Source organism: Grampus griseus (assembly GCF_964374135.1).
Source record: "Grampus griseus genome assembly, chromosome: 10".
Classification (NCBI taxonomy): Eukaryota; Metazoa; Chordata; class Mammalia; order Artiodactyla; family Delphinidae; genus Grampus; species Grampus griseus.
In genome coordinates, this window is record NC_139004.1 from 40369872 (window position 1) to 40391744 (window position 21873).

Sequence of the window (21873 nt, forward strand, 5' to 3'; positions counted from 1 at the left end):
ATGGAGTGGGATGAGAAGACCACAGATACTGGCGGTCATTTTCAGAGGAGGAAAAGGTAAAAATGATGACAAGAAAGCTTCTCCAAACAGGTGTTAACAGAACTAGGATTGAAATGCATCTGTGGCTAAGTGAACAACGTTAGGGTCACTTGGAAAACAGGCAGATCCAGCCTGGAAACAAGCAGCACCAACCGAGCAGCCTTGGGGGACCGAGAACAGGCGTAGCTGTGGGTCTGTGGGCTCCTCTGGTTAATTACCACAGGAGCTGGAGTTCAGGAACCGCTCAGTAATGACTCCGGGAGGGACACTGCACCCCCAAGGCAGGGATCCAGGGATCTGAGTCATCCACACACTTACCTGAAGCGCGGATGCTTGTTTATCGCTTCATCAGGAAAGAAGAGGGACTTGGAAGCTCCTCCTTCCACTGGGTTGGGCTTGAACTCGGGCAGTGTGAACCCAGGGCAGCCTAATCTACAAGAAATTGAAGAACTAAAGAGATAGAATCTGTCTTCAGGGATTAAAAACATGCATGTGTAACGTTGCCTTTTTCACGGGTCCGGCACACAGGTGTTCTGCAAACACTGTGCCCCTCGCAGCCACGCCTTTGCAGTCTGTCTTGCTCACCAAGCTCTTCTCTTGTGACTGCAGCCCTTTTGCCGATTTTATCAGAAGCCTCCGTCCACTCAGGGTCTGCAGAGCGCTTACTTACGTCCTGGCTGCCTTGGCTGTTTCCCCCACGTGGTTTCTGAGGCATCTTCCTTTACCAGCTCTGACCCCTGCACACCACCACCTCCCCATCAGCTTGGTTCGACTTGGGACAGGCCTCCTGCTTCTTGCCTCTGCCAGGCACCTCATGATTCCGTCCAGATCAGGCAGGTTCTCTGCCGGTGCCCCTGTCCACCCCCAGGATCTCCCTCTGGAGGCTGAAACCCAACCCTATTATCTCACTTGACCTGAGGAAGAGCTTTAATTCCAACAGAGAAACAAAGCAGGGTGTAGATCGGCAGTGGGAAACTTCTGGCTTGGGGGCCAAGACTAGCCGGTGCCTTATTTTCAACCTCACCTTTTATAAAACTGGCCGCCCATGTTCGCCTTGTGAACAAAAACTGAACTTGCTGATCTTATCTGGAAAACAGCCCCAGCTATGATGGGGCTCCTCAGAGTTCCTGCAGCTCCGTACATTATTCACTGACAGCCTGCAGCCTTAGGAAAAGCCCTTGCAGAGAGTGACAAACTGAGATCTGGGGGTCTCTCTGCTGACCGGAATCAGGCTGGAGAAGCACGTGTGTACTTGGCAGGAAGCGGGCAGCCAGGACTCAGACCCGCACCCCCAGCCCCACTTTTCCTCCAGGCCAGCACCGTCCCACGGAACCTCTGCAGGGATGGAAATGCTCACGACCTGCACTGCTCAGGTGGGTACTGAGCAGGTGGAAGGAGGCGAATGAGACTGAGGAACTGAACTTCTCATTGTATACAAGTCGGATTGATTTAAATGTAAACAGTCACACGACCACTGTTTGGGTTGCTAGGCCACACTACAGTTGCACCTGTTTACGGAAAGAGAATCACCCTGTTTACACTGAAGAAACTGAGTCTTGCTCTCCCTCTTGATCCCGAAATAAAACTTCCCTTATCATTTAACTGTGGATGTGAGGTGAGGCTTCTACAAACAAATAATTATTATCTTTGTTTTGTTTACAAATCCAAAAATACCCTCTCACCATAAAAGATATGGTTAGGCTTTTTTAAAAAAATTAGATTTTTAGAATAAAACTTATTCCTAGCTCAACTCTCTTCCCTTCATAATAACTTAAGAGAAGGAAAAAGATACTTCTCTAAATGTCTGATGAGTTGCTTAAATAAGGTTTCAACTATTTATATGTGACCATGGAGATTTTAAAAAACAAAATTCCCTTCAAGTGTCCTAAGACCAGTGGTGTGACTGTGAATGCCTATGTTCATCGTGGACATTTATCAGGAAAGAAAAAGAAAGCATAAAAATAGTTCAGAGTGTTCCAGGCCACGGATACCAATCCCCAAAGTGCTTTTGAACTTTGGGGAGGTAAGCATACTTTGCCACAGTCTGACAGATATCTAGCAGAGATAACCAGATTTACGATTTGTATGCAAGAATGCATACAGGTCCTATGTATAACTGTGTGATATTTCCGTACCTCATACTAAGCTAAGGACAGAATTTCACTGTTCATATTTACCTTATATTTACTCTTATGAAATTTTAGCCATAACTAGATTTGATGACAAATCCTAAATCTTTTCAGCACAATCCAAACATGACCCAGTGACTCCCTTGTTCTTTGTTAATATGTATCAACAGACCCTGGGAGCGCTGATGCCATCCCCCCGTCGGGGGGCCCTCTGATCTGATCTGGGGGTAACGCACATCCTTCCTTGTGCACTGCTCCTTCCCCTCGGCCTGCGGAGTCTGTGGCCCTCGGGTCCTTCCACAGTCCCCCCGGCCACCACCACCACCGGCAGAGGCTGGCATATGACTCTGCCTGCAGCTCTAATGTTACAGATTCTACCAGACACAGTGTGATGAGGATGAACTGTCTGCAAAGCATGAGAGCTGTGGGGTCAAGTGCTGGGTTGTGATCTGCTCTCTTGATACCCGGATGCTCTGAAATGCCAGCCATGCACGTTGACACAGGGACTAACCTGGGAAACGAAGTGATTGTGCAGAGGGCCTGGTTTTCCCCCAGCAGAGATGTCGCTTCCTTGCGGCGCTTCCTCATGTTGTCCTCGACCGTGTTGAACTCAGACATGGTCCCTCCGTACGGCTGGCCAGGTGTCCCCTCGATCATGTAGCTCCCATACTCTGGTCTCCAAAGGGTAGGGTGGCTACAGAGGAGAAAAGGTTTCAGTCCATCTTATTCTTCTGCTGCAGTCTGCTCCATTTTTAGTTTTGAAAAAGTTGCTTCCAAAAATTTAGAAACGACTGGGTATACAAGAAGCCAAGAACTCTTTACAATTCCCAGTGGCTGTTAATCTTCCACAGCTTTTCAACTACATAAGGGTTACAAGTGCTGGGTCTAAAATATTTATAAGTAACTGAGACACACACAGGGCATGCGCTGTCCAAGGCAAGCAAGCCTGTCCACTCTGCGGGGAAGGACGTGGGGATTTAAGGCCTCCTTCAGTTTAAGACTGGATTCCAAATGCAAACCCAGCCTCCCAAAATGTAGTGGGTAGAAAAATGAACTGGAGGTACATGCCCCCTTCACCTCTGTCTACTGAAATAAAGAAATATTTAAAAAATATCCTGCCAGCCAAGCAAAACCCATCTGCAAGTTTTCTCTGACACCATGGTCTGTGATCTTGGTAACTGCCAATTTTTTAAAAAAATATTTAAATAGTAAACAAACTTTATATTGAGTTTACTCTTCTAAGTGCTTACTAACGTATTTAGAATGTCTACACCCTAAGAGGTAGGTATTATTATCCCTGATTTACAGTTGAGGAAACTGAGGCACAGAGAAGTTAAGTACCCCACCTAAGGGTACCCAGCTATTAAGCAGAGGAAGCAGGATTTGAACCCAGGCAACTGGGAACCAGAGCCAGAGCCCTATACTGCTGTGCTCTCCTGTCTCCTGTATGTGGGAGGAGAGATGATATTCCAGTGGTTCTAACAGTTTCAGAAACTCTCAAAGAAGCCTTCAGTACATCAGCTTACTTTGGGTTTGTCCTTTCCCCCTTTTCTTGCAGAGTTTCAAGAAGTTCCTCTCCAGACAGTACCAGTTGGGCTTTTCTATTTTCATGATCAAAAGATACCAACATGTATTCCACCTATTGAAAATAAAGGAGAGAAAGATGAACATTCCTCCAGACTCGTGCTTGATGCGACCTTTAGGAAAAGTAGGGAAACGTGAAGGTTGGAAAGGATGACAGTGTCCTGAGGAGTCACATCTGCTTACACAACGGTGCTTACTGAGTGAGGTTTGCATAATGCAAAAACCTGGAGAGAATGGCCAACAGTGGCCTTGTGGGAGGACAAGGGTTCTTATGTGATTCTGTCTTCCCTCGTTCTACTTAACACCTTATAGAAAGGTCAGGATGCCCATTCTGACAAATTGTACTTCGAGAAAGAAGTATTTCAAAGCCAGGATTCTGTAAATCGCAGTTGCACGTAGTAGTCGCATTTTACAACGTATTTCCTCGGTGGGCTTACTGTAAGTTTATGAAAGGGGTTATCCGAGCGTTCTTATCAAGGTAGATTATCCTTCCTCACTGGTAGGTTATTTAATCATCCCACTATGAGCCTCACTAATGGACAGTTAAATCAAAATCAAATACACCAATGTAGAGGTATTAGTTTAGGAGTTTCGGCAATTTTGTTTCGGTTTTTCAGGAATAATTTAAGACCACTTCCCCACTCTGAACTCATACAGAATTTACAATGCAAGGTGCACTAGTGCATTCATAACAATACCTGGTGGAATTCTGATAAAAAATCAAGAGTGAAATACCAAAGTAAGACTTTTCTGGGCAGAGTACAAATAGAACCTGCATTTGTTTTCCCTGAAATCGCACGCTGTTAAGTCATGATGGTTGCTGTTAATAATGAAGATTGTGACTCACTATTCACGGTTAATATAGACACACATCATCCAAAGGTAGGTGAAAAGACTGGAGCTGGATCAGTCAGGCAAACCCTTGAGAGCACCCTTCGCACAAGACCCCAAGACACGGATGGCAAACTTGTGGCACGTGGCAGACCAGCCCCCAGAAAGTACGTTGTTTGGCTTATTATAAAAGAGAAAGGCAACAATACATCCACTATCTACCTTATCTACCTGACATTTCACATGTAAATCCAGATTCCAGCCTTAAAAACAAACCAAAGCACAGAAGCCCAGCAGGAGGCCTGGGTCCAGAGGAGCTGGGGCTGGGCAGCCCCCCTTTGAGGGGGGCTCTGGTCTGCAGACCCACCGTCCCAGGTGGAAGGCATCTGAGTCAGTCCTCCCTATCACAGAAATAGTACCATTCAAGAGACTGGTTTGCCCTTCAGCTAAGAAATATAAAAGGGGGAAAAAATGTTAGTAACCATAGGGAAATAGCCTGGCAGGTTTAGATGACAACGAAAATAAACTTTTGATGAATTTTTATTAGTTGTTGTTATGGACTGAATGTTAGCGCCCCCCACACCATTCTTATGTTGAAGCCCTTAACCCCCAATGTGATGGTATTTAGAAGTGAGGCCTTGGGGGGGCAGGTAATTAGATCAGGAGAGTGGGGCCCTTGTGACGCGATTTGTGCCCTTATAAGAAGAGACGAGAAAGATGATTTCTCGCCACTGTGTGAGAACACAGCGAGAAGGCAGCCCTTTGTAAGCCAGGAAGAGGGACCTCACTTGTAAACCAAATCTACCAGCACCTCTGACCATGGACCTTCCAACCTCCAGAACTGTGAGAAGTAAATGTTTGTTGTTTAAGCCACCCAGTCTGTGGTATTTGTTACAGCAGCCTGAACAGACGAGAGAGTTGTCTTACTGATGAGTTCAAGTCATCAGCGCTGAGGTGAAAACAGCACTTAATTTGGTAACAATCTAGTTCCATAAGACTCAGAAGCAGCTACAAGCAGTTCCCTATTTAGGGAGATTGTACTCTGAGAAAGCTCCTCTGTCAATTTCTGTGTACATTAGAAAAAAGGAATTTTCAAATTCCTTTGAAACAATATTATACAAAGGTCTCTGGGCCACTTCTCTAAAGTATTTAACCTATCATGCGTCTGACCTCTGGAGACAGGGAACCCATCACTGCGTCCCTGTGGGACAGTGAGGTCCTACATTGCTTCCCAGGCACTGGGATGAAGACTCTGGCCTCCTTGCACCCTGGAGAAGGGGTTGCAACCAGGTGGTCATGCCGAGGAGGGGGAAGGTGCGGGGTAACTCAGCCCAGGAGGACTGGGCTGCAGGGCGGGGTCCGCAGCCACCCTAAAGAAATTCACAATTCAGGATTCAGGGCCAGCTCCTCCATTCCACCGGCCCAAGCAGTAAGCAGTCTTGACTTCGGCGGGAACCACCCATTGCATCTAAGAGACCTGGTTTTCTCCTTACACCGACTCCTGAACAAGCCTGCAGCCATCTTGTGATAAGGCTCTAACTAGCTGATGACCCATCAGTGCTGAAACACAGCGTCCTGCTGCCTCCACACCCTTTGTCCTTTCACCCAAAGTCCTGTGGTCGGCAGGTGCTGGGAGCACTGCAGAGAGCCAGGTGGATGTGGCTCCTGCTGTCAAGCTCACAGGTGGCTGAAATGACAGCCAGTAACTCAAGGGAGCTAAATGGTCTGGGGCACGTGTAACAGGAGGGTCTGGTCCCGCCTGGGGTATCAGAAGGTTTCCTGGGGGGAGGGGGGTGGCCAGGCAAAGGAGAGGGTCATCATAAATACAGCCCCCACTCCTGACCCCTGAGCTTCCCCTGACCACCACCCTGACTGCAGCGTAATCACCTGGTTGGCTGCCCAGAGATGCAGATAAACTAAACTGGGCCCACCCCTGGAGACCATGTCACAGTAGTCCCGCCTCTAGACTGTAAACTGTTTTAAAGCTAGTGACTGTGCCTTCTGCCCAGAAGATGGTTTCCTCACACAGCCAAATACTAATGACCAGGATTTTTGAGCACTTTCAACCATCCAGTTGGATGGCCCCCATTTCCGTATCTAGCAAGACACTCAAGCCTGGAGCACCCAAAGGGGTCCTAGAACCAACGGTGATGCTACTTGGTTTCAAAATCACTTGTAGTGATTTAGGGAAGACCTGCGTGGCAAGACCAGAAGAGCAGCTGTGCCTGAAACAGTGGGTGAACTTGAGGTGACCACCACAGGTCCAGGAACCCTTTGTATATGGTGACATTTTAGACTATAACTGTTGAAATGTTATTTTAAACTGCTCTATTTTCCCCAAAAGGAAACGTTTTCGTAGTTTACTCTAAAGTTACATCAGGCAACTATACTCAATATTTTGTGATAACCCATAAGGGAAAAGAATCTGAAAAAGAATATATATATGTGTATACATATATATGTATGTGTATATATATGTATGTATAACTGAATCACTTTGTTGTACACCTGAAACACAACATTGTAAATCAACTATACTTCAAAAAAAAAAAAAAAAAGAAACACACGGCCAAAAATAAAGTTACATCAAATTCTTATAATATCTGCTATATTCTGACTTTTCCCCCACTATGAAATGCCATTTCATACCACAGAATAACACAGGGTGCACGTCAGGGAAGTTTACACAAAATAAACGTGGCCTTGCCCTGGCCTGGTCTTCCTCCAGTGTCCTAGACCAGGACTTCAGCTAACAGAGCAGGAGGTTCTTTAATCTCAATTTTAACACTGCGTAAAATGATGAATTTCCTATACGATTACGTAAAGTAACTTCCTTGCATCATTCCCCAAACAAATTCTTCACATGCCAAGATTAGTAATATGAAGCCTCAGTGAAAAATTTTAAGATTCAGGAGAGAGCAGGGAAAATTGTGATGAATCTCATAAAGGGGACAATGACACCTTTCGATAAAGGAAAGGAAAAACAAACACCCTCTCCTTTATGGTAAACACTAGGCACGTGTGACCTTTTTAGATTTAAAATTAAAGTAGGGTTTCCCTGGTGTTGCAGTGGTTAAGAATCTGCCTGCCAATGCAGGGGACACGGGTTGGAGCCCTGGTCCAGGAAGATCCCACATGCCGTGGAGCAACTAAGCCCGTGTGCCACAACTACTGAGCTTGCACTCTAGAGCCCGTGAGCCACAATTACTGAGCCCATGTGCCACATCTACTGAACCCGCGCACCTAGAGCCCGTACTCCGCAACAAGAGAAGCCACCCAATGAGAAGCCTGTGCACCGCCATGAAGAGTAGCCCCCGGCTCGCTGCAACTAGAGAAAACAGCAACGAAGACCCAATGCAGCCAAAAATAAAATAAATAAACTTGTAAAAAATAAAATTAAAGTAAAATAAAAATTTCAGTTCCCAAGTCCCTAATGATATCGCAAACAATTCAATTACTGCAGGAAGTTGTACTGGACAGCACTGGACTTAAACCCGAGAGAAATCACCTCTTGGAATTATATCTGGACACACTTACTGATGCATTACTGCTGGTGCAAAGGAAAGCCCCACATGCCAATCTGCTCTTTCATGTCCTACAAATGGTGTGAGACATTTACTTTCTGGGCCTCTGAATTGACACTGGCTGATTTTTTTTAACCATGCCACTACACTTCAGGCATGTGTCAGTTTTCATTTTCTGATGGTTACAAAGACCAGGCTAAGTCACTCCTACCTTATTTCTGAACCAAAGTAGAACCCAACCAGTCTGCTCCCACAATTAACCTCACAAAAGAGAGCACATCACGTGAAGTTACCAAAGGAGATGTTTGCTGTGGCCACCAACACGGGCACTCTGCAACTTAGAAACCGAAGCCAGAAGACACGTCCTCCTAAAGAAATAATACTGTAAATATAAATAGTTCTTATTTACCTCAAAACACCTGCAGGTTAGTACTATAGCTTCTGGGTTCTGAGGACAAGTGAATTCTTTGCTTCTTTCCTGAGAACAGGGTCCTGGTTACCGCGCGGCTGACAAGAGAAGGTGTCTTGGACCAACTGCTCTGCAGCGCTTAGGTGGGGAGGGGGCGGTGAGGGAGTGAGAGGTCAGGACCCCTGAAGGACTCCCACGAGGTAAAGGAGAACTCAGGGCTTCAGCAGGGCTGGCTCAGGGCCCCAGGCACTCCTGGAGCAGGTGACTGACAAAGCAAGCTAGGTCCCTGTAAGTGTGTTTAGAGATGAAGTTGGCCCAAATTCAGGGACCACCATCAAGAGATAAGAAATTCAGGGCTTTAGTTCTTAGGAACTGGTGATAGATTAACCCACCCAACAAAGGGAGGGTGATGCTTTCTAAAGAGACCTAGATCCAGTGCCGAAACAGGACGTGCAACTCCTAAGTCACTGCTGTGCTCAGAGGGGCCCTTGGGCCCCCAGGGGCAGGCGACAGCGATTCCAGACCTCCAAGTGCAATGCCATTCCACCACAGTGAGGGTCTCCTTCATAACCGCATCTGAGGGTGCCTGGATGCTGAGGCAGGTCCCACCAAGAGAGCAATTCTGACCTGCTGAAGACAGGGTCTGCAGGATGCAAGACGTGCTAAGACAAACCCCTTCCTGCCATACCTGGAAAAGGATTACAATCTCTGTTTGAGATAAACCAGAGCTCCTGACTTGGGGCTCTGATGCTGGCCCACTACGTGCGGCCCGGGACAAGGTCCGCCTGGCAGCATAGCTATCAAGTGAGGTCAGCCTCATCCCCACAGAGGCTCATGCCCTTTCACAGGGCTAGGCTGCCAGCAGAAGATTAGCTGGAAAGGCCGCAGCCACATTGCTAAACCTGTTAGCATTTGCCCTGCGGACCGAGAAATTGACCACACATCCTCGACTTTTCAGATCTGAAAGTGTAGCTGGCATTTCACTAGGAGGGAACCACTGATCATCTGGTAACCAAAAACACCGACGCTTGCACTTGTTGCTCGAGACCTTTATCAAAGCAGCCCACCTGCCTTGTTACCCCACCCCACACTCTACGCCTTCCCCTTCCACCTCCAGCCTCGCCTCGGGTTGAAGCCTAGTTTGAATCTTAGTAACATCTGTGTTTTTTTCTTTTATAAAATGAGGATAACGCCTACCTCAAGGGGCCACCAGGGAGGAGCACACAAAGTAATGTGTCAAGTGCCTAAAGTGGTAGTTGAGTACACATATCCTCACGTGTTAGTGATGATTTTCTAGCTCTCGGGCAGGGACACACGTATTGAGGCAGAACAGTGTCTTTTAAGTGTTCTTATGGGTCCATGGTGGCCTGTAATCAACATTACCAAAAAACGTTGAAATGAGTAATAAATACCAGAATATGTCATTCATGGAAAAGAAGTACTATTTCACCCAAATACTGTTTCGCGCTGTGTTTGTTTCAGGCACTCGCAGTCTCAGTAAAAGGAAAGACTTCATGCAGAACACCGCCAGCTCTGCGACAGTGGGCACAGGTCAAGTCACCCCCCTCCCGGACACTTTCAAATGGCTCAAACTCAGCACATCTTAGCACCCTCACCACGTGTGCCGCCCCTCCACTCCAGCCCCGCCCCCCAGGCTGCACCCACACAGGCCTTCCTTCTGCTTCTCCGCCAGTCAACCACTCCAGGGCCTGGACAGCACCGCTGTTCTCTGCTTGGAAAGCTCTGACCGCAGCCCCTCAAGTAGCTGGCTCCTGATGGGCTCTAGTCACGTGCTACCTCTTCAGAGCAACCTTGGCTAACCCCCAACACTAGGACCTCTCTTGTCCCATGCCCAGGGGTGCCACCCACACTAGTGCCTTGTGGAGTTGTGGAAGTGGTTACCCAGGCCAGAGCAGTCTTAATTTCCCCTCTCTCCTCACAAATATTACAATTATGGACATTTGGAACATGTCCTAATCTAACAAAGTGTCCCTTCCAACTCTAAACTACTATGTCTGTCATTAAACTCTTCCAGAAGTTCTTGTGGTATAAAACCATCCATTTTTCTTTCCCTCTCAAAGATAAGACAGTACACACACTGCATTGCCAGGAAGGGAATTTTTTTCAAATGCATCGTCTTGCTACCTAAAGCTCACCCCTTCTAAGCACATGATCTCCTAATTGTATGCATACATCAGTGGAAATCTTTCTAAAATTGATTACATCCTCTTCTGCTACAATAAGAAGATACTAAACATACTTCCACTTTTTTTATTAAGGCTTCAGACTCGGGGCAATTTCATTTCTTTAACAGAGCAAGGCCCTGGGAGGCACCGGCTGCCGTGTCGAGATCTGCTTTTCCAAGCTGCTCTCCGACTTGGTCTCTGATTGCTGCCTCGACTGATTTTTTGTAGTTCATCCTGAACCGTGGAAGGAAATGACCAGCTTGCAGGAATTGTGGACAAAGTGAGCAATCTCCGGGTGAGGGCTTGAGACAGGCTTCCAGGAGTAAAGTGCATGCACTCTGTACCGAGAGGGCTTTTGCCTGCTTCCTAGTTCTCGCTGTCTGTGTTTTGGGGCCGGCAGCTCCTGAGCCCTGGATACCACTCACACAGCCATGGAGGGAGGACCACAGGCAGGGCTGCTGCCGCATGGTGTGTTGGACGATATGCCTTCCAAGTGCCCGACTTGCGTAAATACGTGAACGCTTTAGCGGGAAATGAGGGAAGCGCTCCCAAATAACCTCTTTAACGTTCCTCTGAGGCTTACAGTGCTCAGTGTATCCTTTCAAGCGAAAAAACTTTTTAAATTAAAAAATGTAAACTTTCATGGAGGCTCTTGCCTTCAGGGTTTGTTTTAACTCTGCTAAATCATCATCCAGTACAAAAAAAGGAAGGTGTTAACTAAATCCAAAGGACTGAAAAAAGGGCCTGGGGGATGGGAGACAAGACAGTGGGTTTGTGTGAACATTTATGTAATTAGGAACATCTGGTTTGGGGGTTCTTTTGTAATCTTGTTGTGGAAATAAGTTTAATTACTAAATCCTGACCATAACAGACACAAACATCTAAGAACACAGCAAGCTCTCCAAACAGTGTCCAACAGAGTAGAGCCGTGGCCATATGAATGCTGCAAAAATATACCAACCTAGATAACCAAGTTTTCTGGACACCTATAAAAGATGTGCTCTTTTGGCTAGAAGTCTGATGCTTATTTATGTTTCCTTAACTCCTGAAACATCTGAAACAATGTCTGAGAAACCCAGCCCTTAAGTGGAGGAGATGCAGGGTCATCATTCTAAATTACTCAGTCCTTTATGATCAGTTTCAATATACAATCCCCGTGGCTACTAAGTAACCAAAATGCTTTCCCATATGCTTTCCCAATTCAATTCTGTTTCTTTCTGAAAATCATAACCAAGATTTCAAGGACCCTACAAGCTGTGAAAACATGCATGGGCTTTGAGCCATTTATTTTGGCTGGAAACCAATTTTTGCTCTTTTCCCAAGTTCTAGTATGTTCGAGATAGGTCGCTGCCAAAGCCTCCAGTCCCCTAACCGGCCAACTCTGGCTTCACTTCCGTTCCCATCCTTGCACTCCTCTCGAAAGCCTGACATCCTTCCTGCCCCCAGGGCAGTCCTACTGCCCCCACTGGTCCTTCTCCAGATCCCACACACGTCCAGGTCCTTCTGTGTGTATCACCAGGGTTCGGAGGGGATGGCCATGCTTCCTCTCTGGGTTAGTCATCTCGCTCTCCTCCTTGGTTTAAACCCCATCTTCAGGCCCGTGGCTGCCCTGCCACACACACAGCCAGCTCAGATGTTGCTCCAGCTCCCTCTGCACTGTCTACCCCGCATCTCCACTGTATGAGCACTGGGCTCCTTCACCTAGGAGGTCCCAAACCAGAAGATCCAAGCAGTTCCCCAGGAACTATCCCCACAGGCTACACTCTCTCCCCTCCCTCAGTATCGAGGTAACCTCTGCAGTGGGAGCTGCCAGCCTCTAGTTACCCTCCCAGCCCGTTTTCCCCACCACCGCCGAAGAGACCCAGGATCAGTCTCGCGGTACGATTCCTGGACTGACAATACCACGTCTCCTGGCATGGTCCATTACAAAAGACCTTGACATATATACACTAATATGTATAAAATGGATAACTAATAAGAACCTGCTGTATAAAAAAATAAATAAAATTCAAAAATTCTAAAAAAAGGTATATGTATAACTGAATCAATTTGTCGTACATCTAAAACTAACAATATTGTAAATCAACTATAGTCCAATATAAAAAAATTAATTACAAAAACAAAAAAAACCCCAAAAAACAAAGGACCTTCGACAGCCTCAGCCTCTAGCCACTCCCCTTACCCTGCTCTGGTCCCACACCGCGGCAGTGATCCTCAACTTCAGGCACTTCACAGTCGCACGTCTGCACACACCCTTCCCTTGCGCTGTCTCCCTTTGAGATCCTCCCAGAAGGTCCCCCACTCCGCCCCCATCTCTAAGACTCCCAGGATCTCCAGGCAGAGAGTAAACTCCTCCCCTCCTCTCTCCAGCCTGTCCCCTGACCCTGCCATGCCACTGGAGTTCTTCAAGGGCAGGGAGCTTCTCCCTTTTCTTGGTTTCTCTCTTCAACCCCATGAGCTACCACAGGAAGTCCTTGATAAACAGGAGTCACTCAATAAATACTTAAAAGTCATCCATCATGGAAATAAAGCCTTTAGTGTTTGCCACATGTAAGTGAAGCTTAAGTCTCAGTTTTTCTGAAGGAAACAGTCTGCGATATCTTGTTTTTATTTTTTTTTTAATAGAAACATTATGGGGTTCAAACAGGTTTACTTAGGAAGTTAAGGAAAAGGTTTTAGAAACCTAGTATCTATGGGTTTGTAATTAGATTACTTTTTCAGTAGCCAGTAAAGTACGTTCTCTTTGAAAAATCCTAAAACCCAAAAGGTGACGGGATAAGGAAACGGATTCTACTGTCTCTTGTACACATTTCCTGATTTTTGTAAGTTGCGTGGCATTTAAAGCATTCTGAAACAGTCAAATTGTTAAAAGATACAATTAGAAATTATATATACATATAAAAGCATGCAATTCAAAACCAAATGATAGAATTTTTTGATTATTCTTGCAGATGAGGAAATTGTGGTCCAAAGAATTTAAGTTCTGTATCTAAGATCACACGACTGTTTGGAGGAAGACTTGCGGCTGCACTCCCATCTTCAAGTTAACCCATTCTTAAACATGTATGCAAACTTCAAAATAATTGTGTTTTCACCAAATACCCAGTCATAGGATGATAATAGTGGTACTAAGCGATGAACATTACAGCATAAAGGCAAAGAAAATCCTGACTTAAAAAACTTGGCTATATCTAGGTTGCTGGAGATATAACCATGAGGGTAGCTAGCCTTTGGACAAAGCTTACAAAGGAGAGCAGAGCTCAGAGAAAAGGTAGAAAGACTTCCACTTCTGTTCAAGATGGAGTAATAGCGATCAATTTCACACCCCCCACCCTGAAAAAAAAAAAAGAGAAAGAGAGAAAATATATAAAAGAATTTTCAAGACACTGGACATCAGATAACAAAGGGCAGAGATCTCCGTGACAGGAGGGACAATTTTAAAGTGAGTGAGCCCTGCAAATGCCCCAGCTTCCTGCCTGGCGAGAGGCACTAGATCATGGGCAGGGAGGTGAAGCAGAGCCCACGGTGGGAGTGGGGGTTTGGTGGGGGGAAGGACTCCCTGAATTGAAGAGATAGAGCTGAGTATCTGAGGAAACCAAGTAATTTTGAGGTCACAGGACCAAGTACCAAAGAGAAGAGAGCTGCACAGACAATTCCGGAGATGTGCAGAGGGTCCCCCCTTAAGGACTTGGTAGTAAATCGACCCACACGTGAGAGGTGAGGACCCAAAGCTGGGACAGGGTGCCTTCCCCCCCCCCCCCAGAATGGAATAATTCCTAGTTCAGGGCATTGAGGAAGGTAGCCCTGAAGGCCTTGCCTTGGCAGAAGAGAATAATTAGCCCTAAAGTGACACTCTTCCGGACCTGCTGAATAAATTGTAAAAGCAAGACCTGAAAGGATCAAACCATCTCCAAATAACTATATTCCAGAACAAAGCTTAAGAATACGTTTAGGAAAACGCAAATATCAAGCACCCAACGAGGTAAAATTCACAATGTCTGGCATCCAATCAAAGACTACCAGGCATGCAAAGAAGCAGAGAAACCTACTCAAAATGTAGAGAAAAAGTCAAGTGAACCTGACTTTAAATGACAGAGATGATAGAATTAGCAAAGACATTAAAACAGTTACTAGAACTGTATTCCCTATGTTCAAAAGCAGTATAGTAAGGTTGCAGGATACAAGATAAATACACAAAATCAATTTTATTTTAATATATTAGCAACAACAATCAGAAATTATAACTTAAAGAATAATACCATATACAATAAAAAAATATGAAACACTCAGTGATACATCTGACAAAAGACATGAAAGACTTGTCCACTGAAAACTACAAAACACTGATGAGAGAAATTAAACAAGTGGAGAGATATACTTGTTCATGGGCTGGAAGCATCGTTAAGATGTCAATTCTCCCCAAACAATCTACAGATTCAACGCAACCACGGTCAACATCCCGCTAGGGTTTGTTTTGGGTAGAAACTGCCAAGATGTTCTAAAATTCATGTGTAAATTCAAAGGACCTAAAAGAGTCAAAATGAGTTGAAAAAGAGCAAAGTTGGAGAGGTAAGACTACCTGATCTCACAGTTTATTATAAATTATAGCAATAAAAAGTGTGGTATTGGCATAAGGACAAATAGAGCAATGGAACAGTACAAAGAGTCCAGAAATGAAACCACACATAGACAACTGATATTAGACAAATGTGCAAGGGCCTTCGGCCGTGGAGAAAAGATAGTCTTTTCAACAAGTGGTGCTGGGGCACTGTGCAAAAGCAACCAAACCCAAAAATCCATACCCTGCATCATATACAAAAGTGAACTCCAAAAGGATCATAGACCTAAATGTAAACCTAAGACCATAAAACTTCTAGAGGAAAATACAGGAGAAAACCTTAGATAATGAAAGATTTCCTAGACAGAAACACAAATTCTATGTTAGAGGCTCAGATAATATTCTGACATCTTTTCTCAAGATATGGGGCCTTGCACTGAACATTACCTAGGTTTCTCCTTCAAAATGAAGCTACAGAGTTCTATTTAGTACATTTGTTAACACCACTGCTAGACATTCCTAAAAGTGGCACCTTTAGAAGTGATATCCTGGACATTCCTCTTCACAAAGAAGAATTCAACAGTGATGTGGTGGGGTCACAGTAACTTGTTCAGGAGTCCAGAAACATGTTCTTAGGGGAGCCACATGTGCAGAAGGAATAAACATTTTCCTCCCATTGTGTTTTCGCCATATTTAAAGTACATCAAAACCTCTACGTATCCAAAGACCTCTACAAACTAATCCTACCTGTTCACCGCACTGACAACACCACCAGACACAGAACGCTCACACACCAATGTTATTTCTCACCTTTCTGCCTTTATTACACTGTTCACTTGCCTGGAATCCTTCCCTTCTCTTCATATAAATAATGACCCTAATTCTCTAGGGCAGCTTCCCAAAGATGGTGCCTGACGCATCACAATCACCTGGGGTGCTGTGTGTCTCACACGTCTGCAAAGGGCACAAGGGAACATCTGGAGGTGATGGAAGTGTTATATGTACACAAATGTTTCCTATTTCTTTGTTTTGACTGTGGTTGCAGATATCTGGTTGTATACACTTGTTAGAAGTCATTGAGCTCTATGTTTAAAGTGGGTGCATATTATTGTATGTAAATTATAATTCAATGAAATTGGTTTAAAAAGAAAGCCCACATAAAACTATATAACACGAAATGAACAGGGGGAAAAAATCCCAAACTGAATTGGGACGTGAATTCTCAGAGTAATTTTTGCTCAGTACCTTATTCTAAGAAGTCATTGTCAAATAATGCATTTTAAAAACACAATTTAGATTCTGAAATGCAGTTTAGAAATACCATAAACAATTACTAAGCTAATGGAATACAATTATATCTGAATGGGCAAATTTCAGTTAAAAACCGGCAAACATGGAATGCCTCATTCCCCAATAACCATGGCTATTTAAATGATATATTTTAAATGAGATATCCTGGGTATTTAAACATTCCCAAGTGAACATTTATGAGTCTTACTTAAAAGACTAGGCACTTACTTGTAAACCATTCCAACAACATTATCTCATTTAATCTTACTAACTCTATAAGGAAGGTATTACTCTCCCCATTTTACAGATGACAAAACTGAGATAAGCACTTCGTCCAAAGCTACACAGAACCTTCAATTAGACTCAAATGACTATGCTTTTGTCCATTCTAGATTTATAGCTCAGGATGTTATTTTTGCTATAGGATCATAAGCTTACTGATTAACAAGCTATGCATTTTCTAATTAGTCATGTAAGCATTCTTAACCTACATAGGTAATTTGAAGTTCTAACTATGAATGATATGCCAGCCCTTTATAAATCCCATCTCAGTTCTTATTGGTTTTACACATGATAATAACACACTTATAAATATTAAAGATGTATATTTCTCTCAAAGTTCTCATAGATTTATCTGCTCATTAGAGTACAATTGACCTTCTTGCCTTTGAAAGGCAAAAAAGAAAAATCAGAAAAAATGTTTCCTTTAAAATGTTTTTCTGACACATCTGTAACCTGGAGAGTTTGAACTCTGTAAAAAGATTTGTTGAAATCTCATACATTGTAAATATTCCAAAACCTGGTGTAATGTATTTAAGAAGTAGACCGTGAAGTCAGACAGATTTCAATTCTAATATGCCTCTGCCACTGAGTAGCTGAAGAGCCTGGCAGGTAGCTGACACTAGAGGGATATTAGGAAGCATTCAAGAGTCGAATTTACTGCCACATTTGCAGTGTTTATAAACTTCCTAGGTTTGTCTCTTAATGTGCATACTCCAACTTACAAAATCTGTACCTACAAAGTTGTGTGTGGGCTGTGAAGAGAGAAGTGCTTACTTTTTTGCATAAAAGAACGCTTAGCAGGCATCAGGGCCCCCAGGAACACCCATCTCACCTCCCCCTCACCCCCATCCGGGGCAGCATGAAATATCTTCCCGGTACCTGGGAGTTAGAGCTTCGACTACCCACAGTAACAGCATGATCAATGGGTTGGGACCAGCCACACTAAAGGCGAAACTCGCATTTGTAAGCTGACCTGGGAATCTGCCTGTTTCTAAGGTTCTCACAGGAAAATACTTCTGAATTCCAAAAAGCCAGCAGACACACACTGGTACAATACAACCATTTTTACCACAGTGACTGGTGGCAGCCTTCTCTTCACTCAGCAGTCTAAAGATGATCCCAGGCGAGTTTCAAAGAGGAACAACCCTCTCATTTTCCAAAGGAGGAAACTGAGGTTCACAACCACCAAGGTGGTTGGCAAGCCTTGGAATACAACACAAGTGCAACTCCAAATCCAAGTTCTTCCTGATAAATACCACCAGAGACAAATACTGTCCTAGCGCCAAGCATTCCCAAAGTGGCAGGCTCTCCTTCCAACCAGACCTACAATGATAGGTTTAGGCTGCTTTTTTTCCTTTTTTAATCCGAGTCCATGGACCTGTAAGCGCAACATCAAAACTTCCACAAAGAGCAGTATTTTGATATCACGCTGACCCAGCCCAACATATCACGTCCCAAACACCCTTTTCTGTCTGGTGGGGCCATCCTTCATCTCCAGGGCCATGGCACCCACCACACCCTTCTCCACTTTTATCGGCCCAGCCTGATTCTTGGTTGTTCCCTAGGCTTCTGCATCCAAACAAGCTCACTTGCAGGCTGATTCTGCCTGCAGACTTTTACTCAGTAGACGTGACAGGGAGTTCCCACTATGCGCAAGGATCAATGCTAAGAGTGTTAACGGCCTGCTCTTTCTCAGAGGCTCACCTCGTCAGGGAGGCCTGCCACGATAAATGTGGGACTCTGACTTTCAAACCCCATAACTGCAACCACAGTAAGAAATAATTTACATGCACCCAATATACCACCCCTACACACACTCTCAAATAACTCAAGTTTGACATAATATTCTCACTACGTGTGATAAACCAATACTCTTCATCCTACCCCATCTCCATTTTTAAAGTCTCGGAGAGAAAAAAATCTAAGGGGAGAGGAGAGATCATAAAATACACACAATACACAAATAATACACAGTAGTCCCTCGGTATCCACAAGGGACTGGTGCCAGGACCCGCCAGAGACACCAAAATCCGCAGAGGCTCAAGTCCCATAGTTGGCCTTCCATTCAGCATCTGTGGATTCAGCCAACTGTGGATCAGGCTGTATTCACTATCCGACAAAAAAACCTCGTATAAGTAAACCTGAGCAGTTCAGACTCTAGTTTTTCAAGGGTCAAAATGTCAGATGCTGTAAAGAAACAACGAATTTCAGACTTCTAAAATCTTCTAAATTTATTTCTCAACCCACTAATGGATCATGATCTCCAGTTTGAAAAGTAATTTTCTGTAACATAAGAGTGATTACCTTTACATGATGCTGGAGGAACAGAAGCATCAGCAAATGCTTAGGTGTGAGACAACCCCCGCTCCCCCACCCAAGTCACATCGCTGTCCAGAGATGCAGAGGTACCACAACGGAGAGTTAGCCCCTGTTTGATTTACAGAATCAAACTGGGGGAGACCAAGCTTTCAATGAAGTCCTATTCCAGGAGTAGGAAGAGTGGGGCTTTTTTCTTAACCACGGGGGAAGTCTTCACAATCTCAATTCTTCCCCTTGGGTCATACTGCTTATTTCCAAGAGGACTGTCAATACTGGCAGGCAGGAATTTTATTCTTTTTAAAAATCTTACACTCTACCCAGACATGACTGAAGCAGAATTTAAAGTAATAATAAATAATCAGTGGGTTATTTTTTAAATCTAAGATAACTTTTCTACTCCATGGTTTCTGTTAAACAGTAAACTCCCCATTCCAAAGGACATGGGTTTGTTAGTGGAAAAAAAGGAAAGGGAGGTGTGGGAGAGAAAAAAACATCTAGAGGGAACAGAGGATAGATCATAAAATAAACACAATACACGAATATATAAAATGTCAGATGCTGTAAAAAAAAAAAAAAGTTTTAGTCTAAAACTGAAGAATCATCACCAAACATACTGTACCCCTCTTCTGTCCAATAAAGTATGGCAAACCACTTACAGTAGAAATGTGAATTACTAGTCATGATACTTTTCTAGCTTACAAGAGCACAATTCCTTCAAATGACAGGCAGAATTATTTTCCAATCATAGAAAAACTAACTTTTTGCAAGGAGAGAGATTCGGCACTGGTGTAGCAGCACCTTGACACATAGGTAAAGAGTGATAACACTGACAAGGAGATAAATTATTTACACCTGAGCAAGCCATGGAAGGCAAAAGGTAAAAACACGAAAAATATAAACGAACCTTTCCAGAAGTCATTTGATTATTTGAACTGTATATACACGTCTTTTTTTAAAAAAACAGGAAGGAAAGGCATAAAACGCTTTGGCAGAAAAGACTTTAAAACTAACAGGAGGCAGTGCTTTCCAAATCATTCCAATAAACAATGGTTCAATATTGAGAATCTAGAGGCATTTCACTTCGAAGCAGCACACATGTGGAAGCACAGATTCGGAAAGTTTATATACTAGATTTGGGACATGGAAAGACACTAACAGATCCTAATTTTGAAGCTCTCAGAGTTCCCAGTTAGAATTAAACCAAGCCATGATTTTTTAAATTTATATCTATAAAGTGGTGGTCGGGGGGTGGTTGATGAGGAGAAGCTGGAGGTTTAAAAGGCACCAGGATAAGGTGGGGCGGAAGCGAAATCCTGAAGACCTGATTCCTAACAGCAACCGGCCTTCTAGGACAACTTTAGTCCCTTTCACGTTAATGGCATTTTGAGACGGGACCGTGGGTCGATAGGCGGCGGGCAGACACCCCAGCCTGAAAACTCCTCCAGGCACCCAGTGTCACACTTTTGCACGCTCACGCCCTCCGAGCGCCTACTCCGCACTTGCTGAATGGAAACGAACCTCGAATGAATGAATGGGAGAGAGAAGTCCGGCCAAAGGCTCGGAGCACGGCCCTGGACAGCGCTGGACGCCCGCGGGCTCGGCGGGGACCCTCGGGGGCGCGGCGGGGACCCTCAGGGCAGCGCAGGGCGCGGATCGAGGGCGCAGGGGCCTCGCCGAACAAAGGGGCGCGGAGCGGCGGGGGCCGGGCGCTCACCTCGTCGCCCCACTTGAGCACGTCCTTGTGCCGGTCCTTGACGGCGTGGTAGATGTGCAGGAACTGGAGGATCCCGTGCAGCCGCACGTGGTCGGCGTGGCGCTGGGTCTCCTCCCAGCTCAGTGGCGAGCCCTGGGACAGTAGCCCCATGGCCGCCCCCTCTCCTCGCCCTCTGGGCCGGCGGCGGCCGCTCCGGGCTCCCGGCGCGCGGCGCGGGCCGGACACTCAGCTCCCCGCGGAAGGCGGCGGCGGCTCAGCCCCGAGGGGGCGCCCTCGGGCCGCAGCCGGCGGAGGAAGGGTCCGGTCCGCTCCGGCTCCCCCGCGCGAGTTCCTCGCCGCCCGGGGGACCGACCCAGGGGCTGGGTGTACCGCGCGGACGGAGGCTGCGGACCGGGGGGGCCGGCTGGACGGCCCTCTGCCCGACGGCCTGGCCCCTCACCCGCTCCGGCTCCCGCCCCGTTCCTGCTGCGAGGCGGCGGTGCCCACAGCCCCGGCGCAGCGGTGGCTCCCGCTTCTCTTTGCCGGTGTCCTGCACTACCGCCTTCCTACTTGTGACCAAAACCTGCGCCGCTGAGCATGCCCAGTGCTCCCAACCGCTCGCCGCTCCCCAGCTCGATCCGCCGCTCCGGATTTTATAGACCGCGGGCTTGGGGCGGGGAAAGGAGGCGGTGCGGCCGAGGAGGCGTGGCCGAGCACCCGCAGAGACTCGGAGGCTGTAGGGTAGGCGTGCGCAGGCGTGGTTAGGGCGGAGTCCAAGGGGAGGGCCTCACCAGGCCGGGGTCGGCCTCGCTTTAAGCAAACGCGATGTGTAAAAATCCGTTTTCTCTAATCCAAAGAGAGAAACTCTGCGTTGGGGAAGAAGTTTGATTATTCGAATAAATGAAGAATCCACCATATTATTTTTTATGGAGAGAAGCGCCTCACACTTATAAAACCAGGGTGAGAGCAGCAGGATGTGGCAAGAAAATTTGTCTCCAGGTTTTTAGACGTGTACATATTATTTGTGTA

The 21873-nt window shown here is 45.7% G+C and overlaps 1 protein-coding gene across 1 annotated transcript in view; it reads right to left on the bottom strand.

Annotated features, from left to right (window-relative positions):
* The window catches only part of GCLC (glutamate-cysteine ligase catalytic subunit), a gene marked incomplete at its 5' end in the record, with an annotated part of 37734 nt that extends 16719 nt beyond the window's left edge, over positions 1 to 21015 (bottom strand). Inside the window, 4 exons of the mRNA XM_082664635.1 lie at positions 358 to 471; positions 2680 to 2862; positions 3695 to 3807; positions 20866 to 21015. Coding sequence (XP_082520761.1) covers positions 358 to 471; positions 2680 to 2862; positions 3695 to 3807; positions 20866 to 21015 — 560 coding nt within the window. The remainder of the gene's footprint in view (positions 1 to 357; positions 472 to 2679; positions 2863 to 3694; positions 3808 to 20865) is intronic.
* Positions 21016 to 21873: the final 858 nt, after the last annotated feature.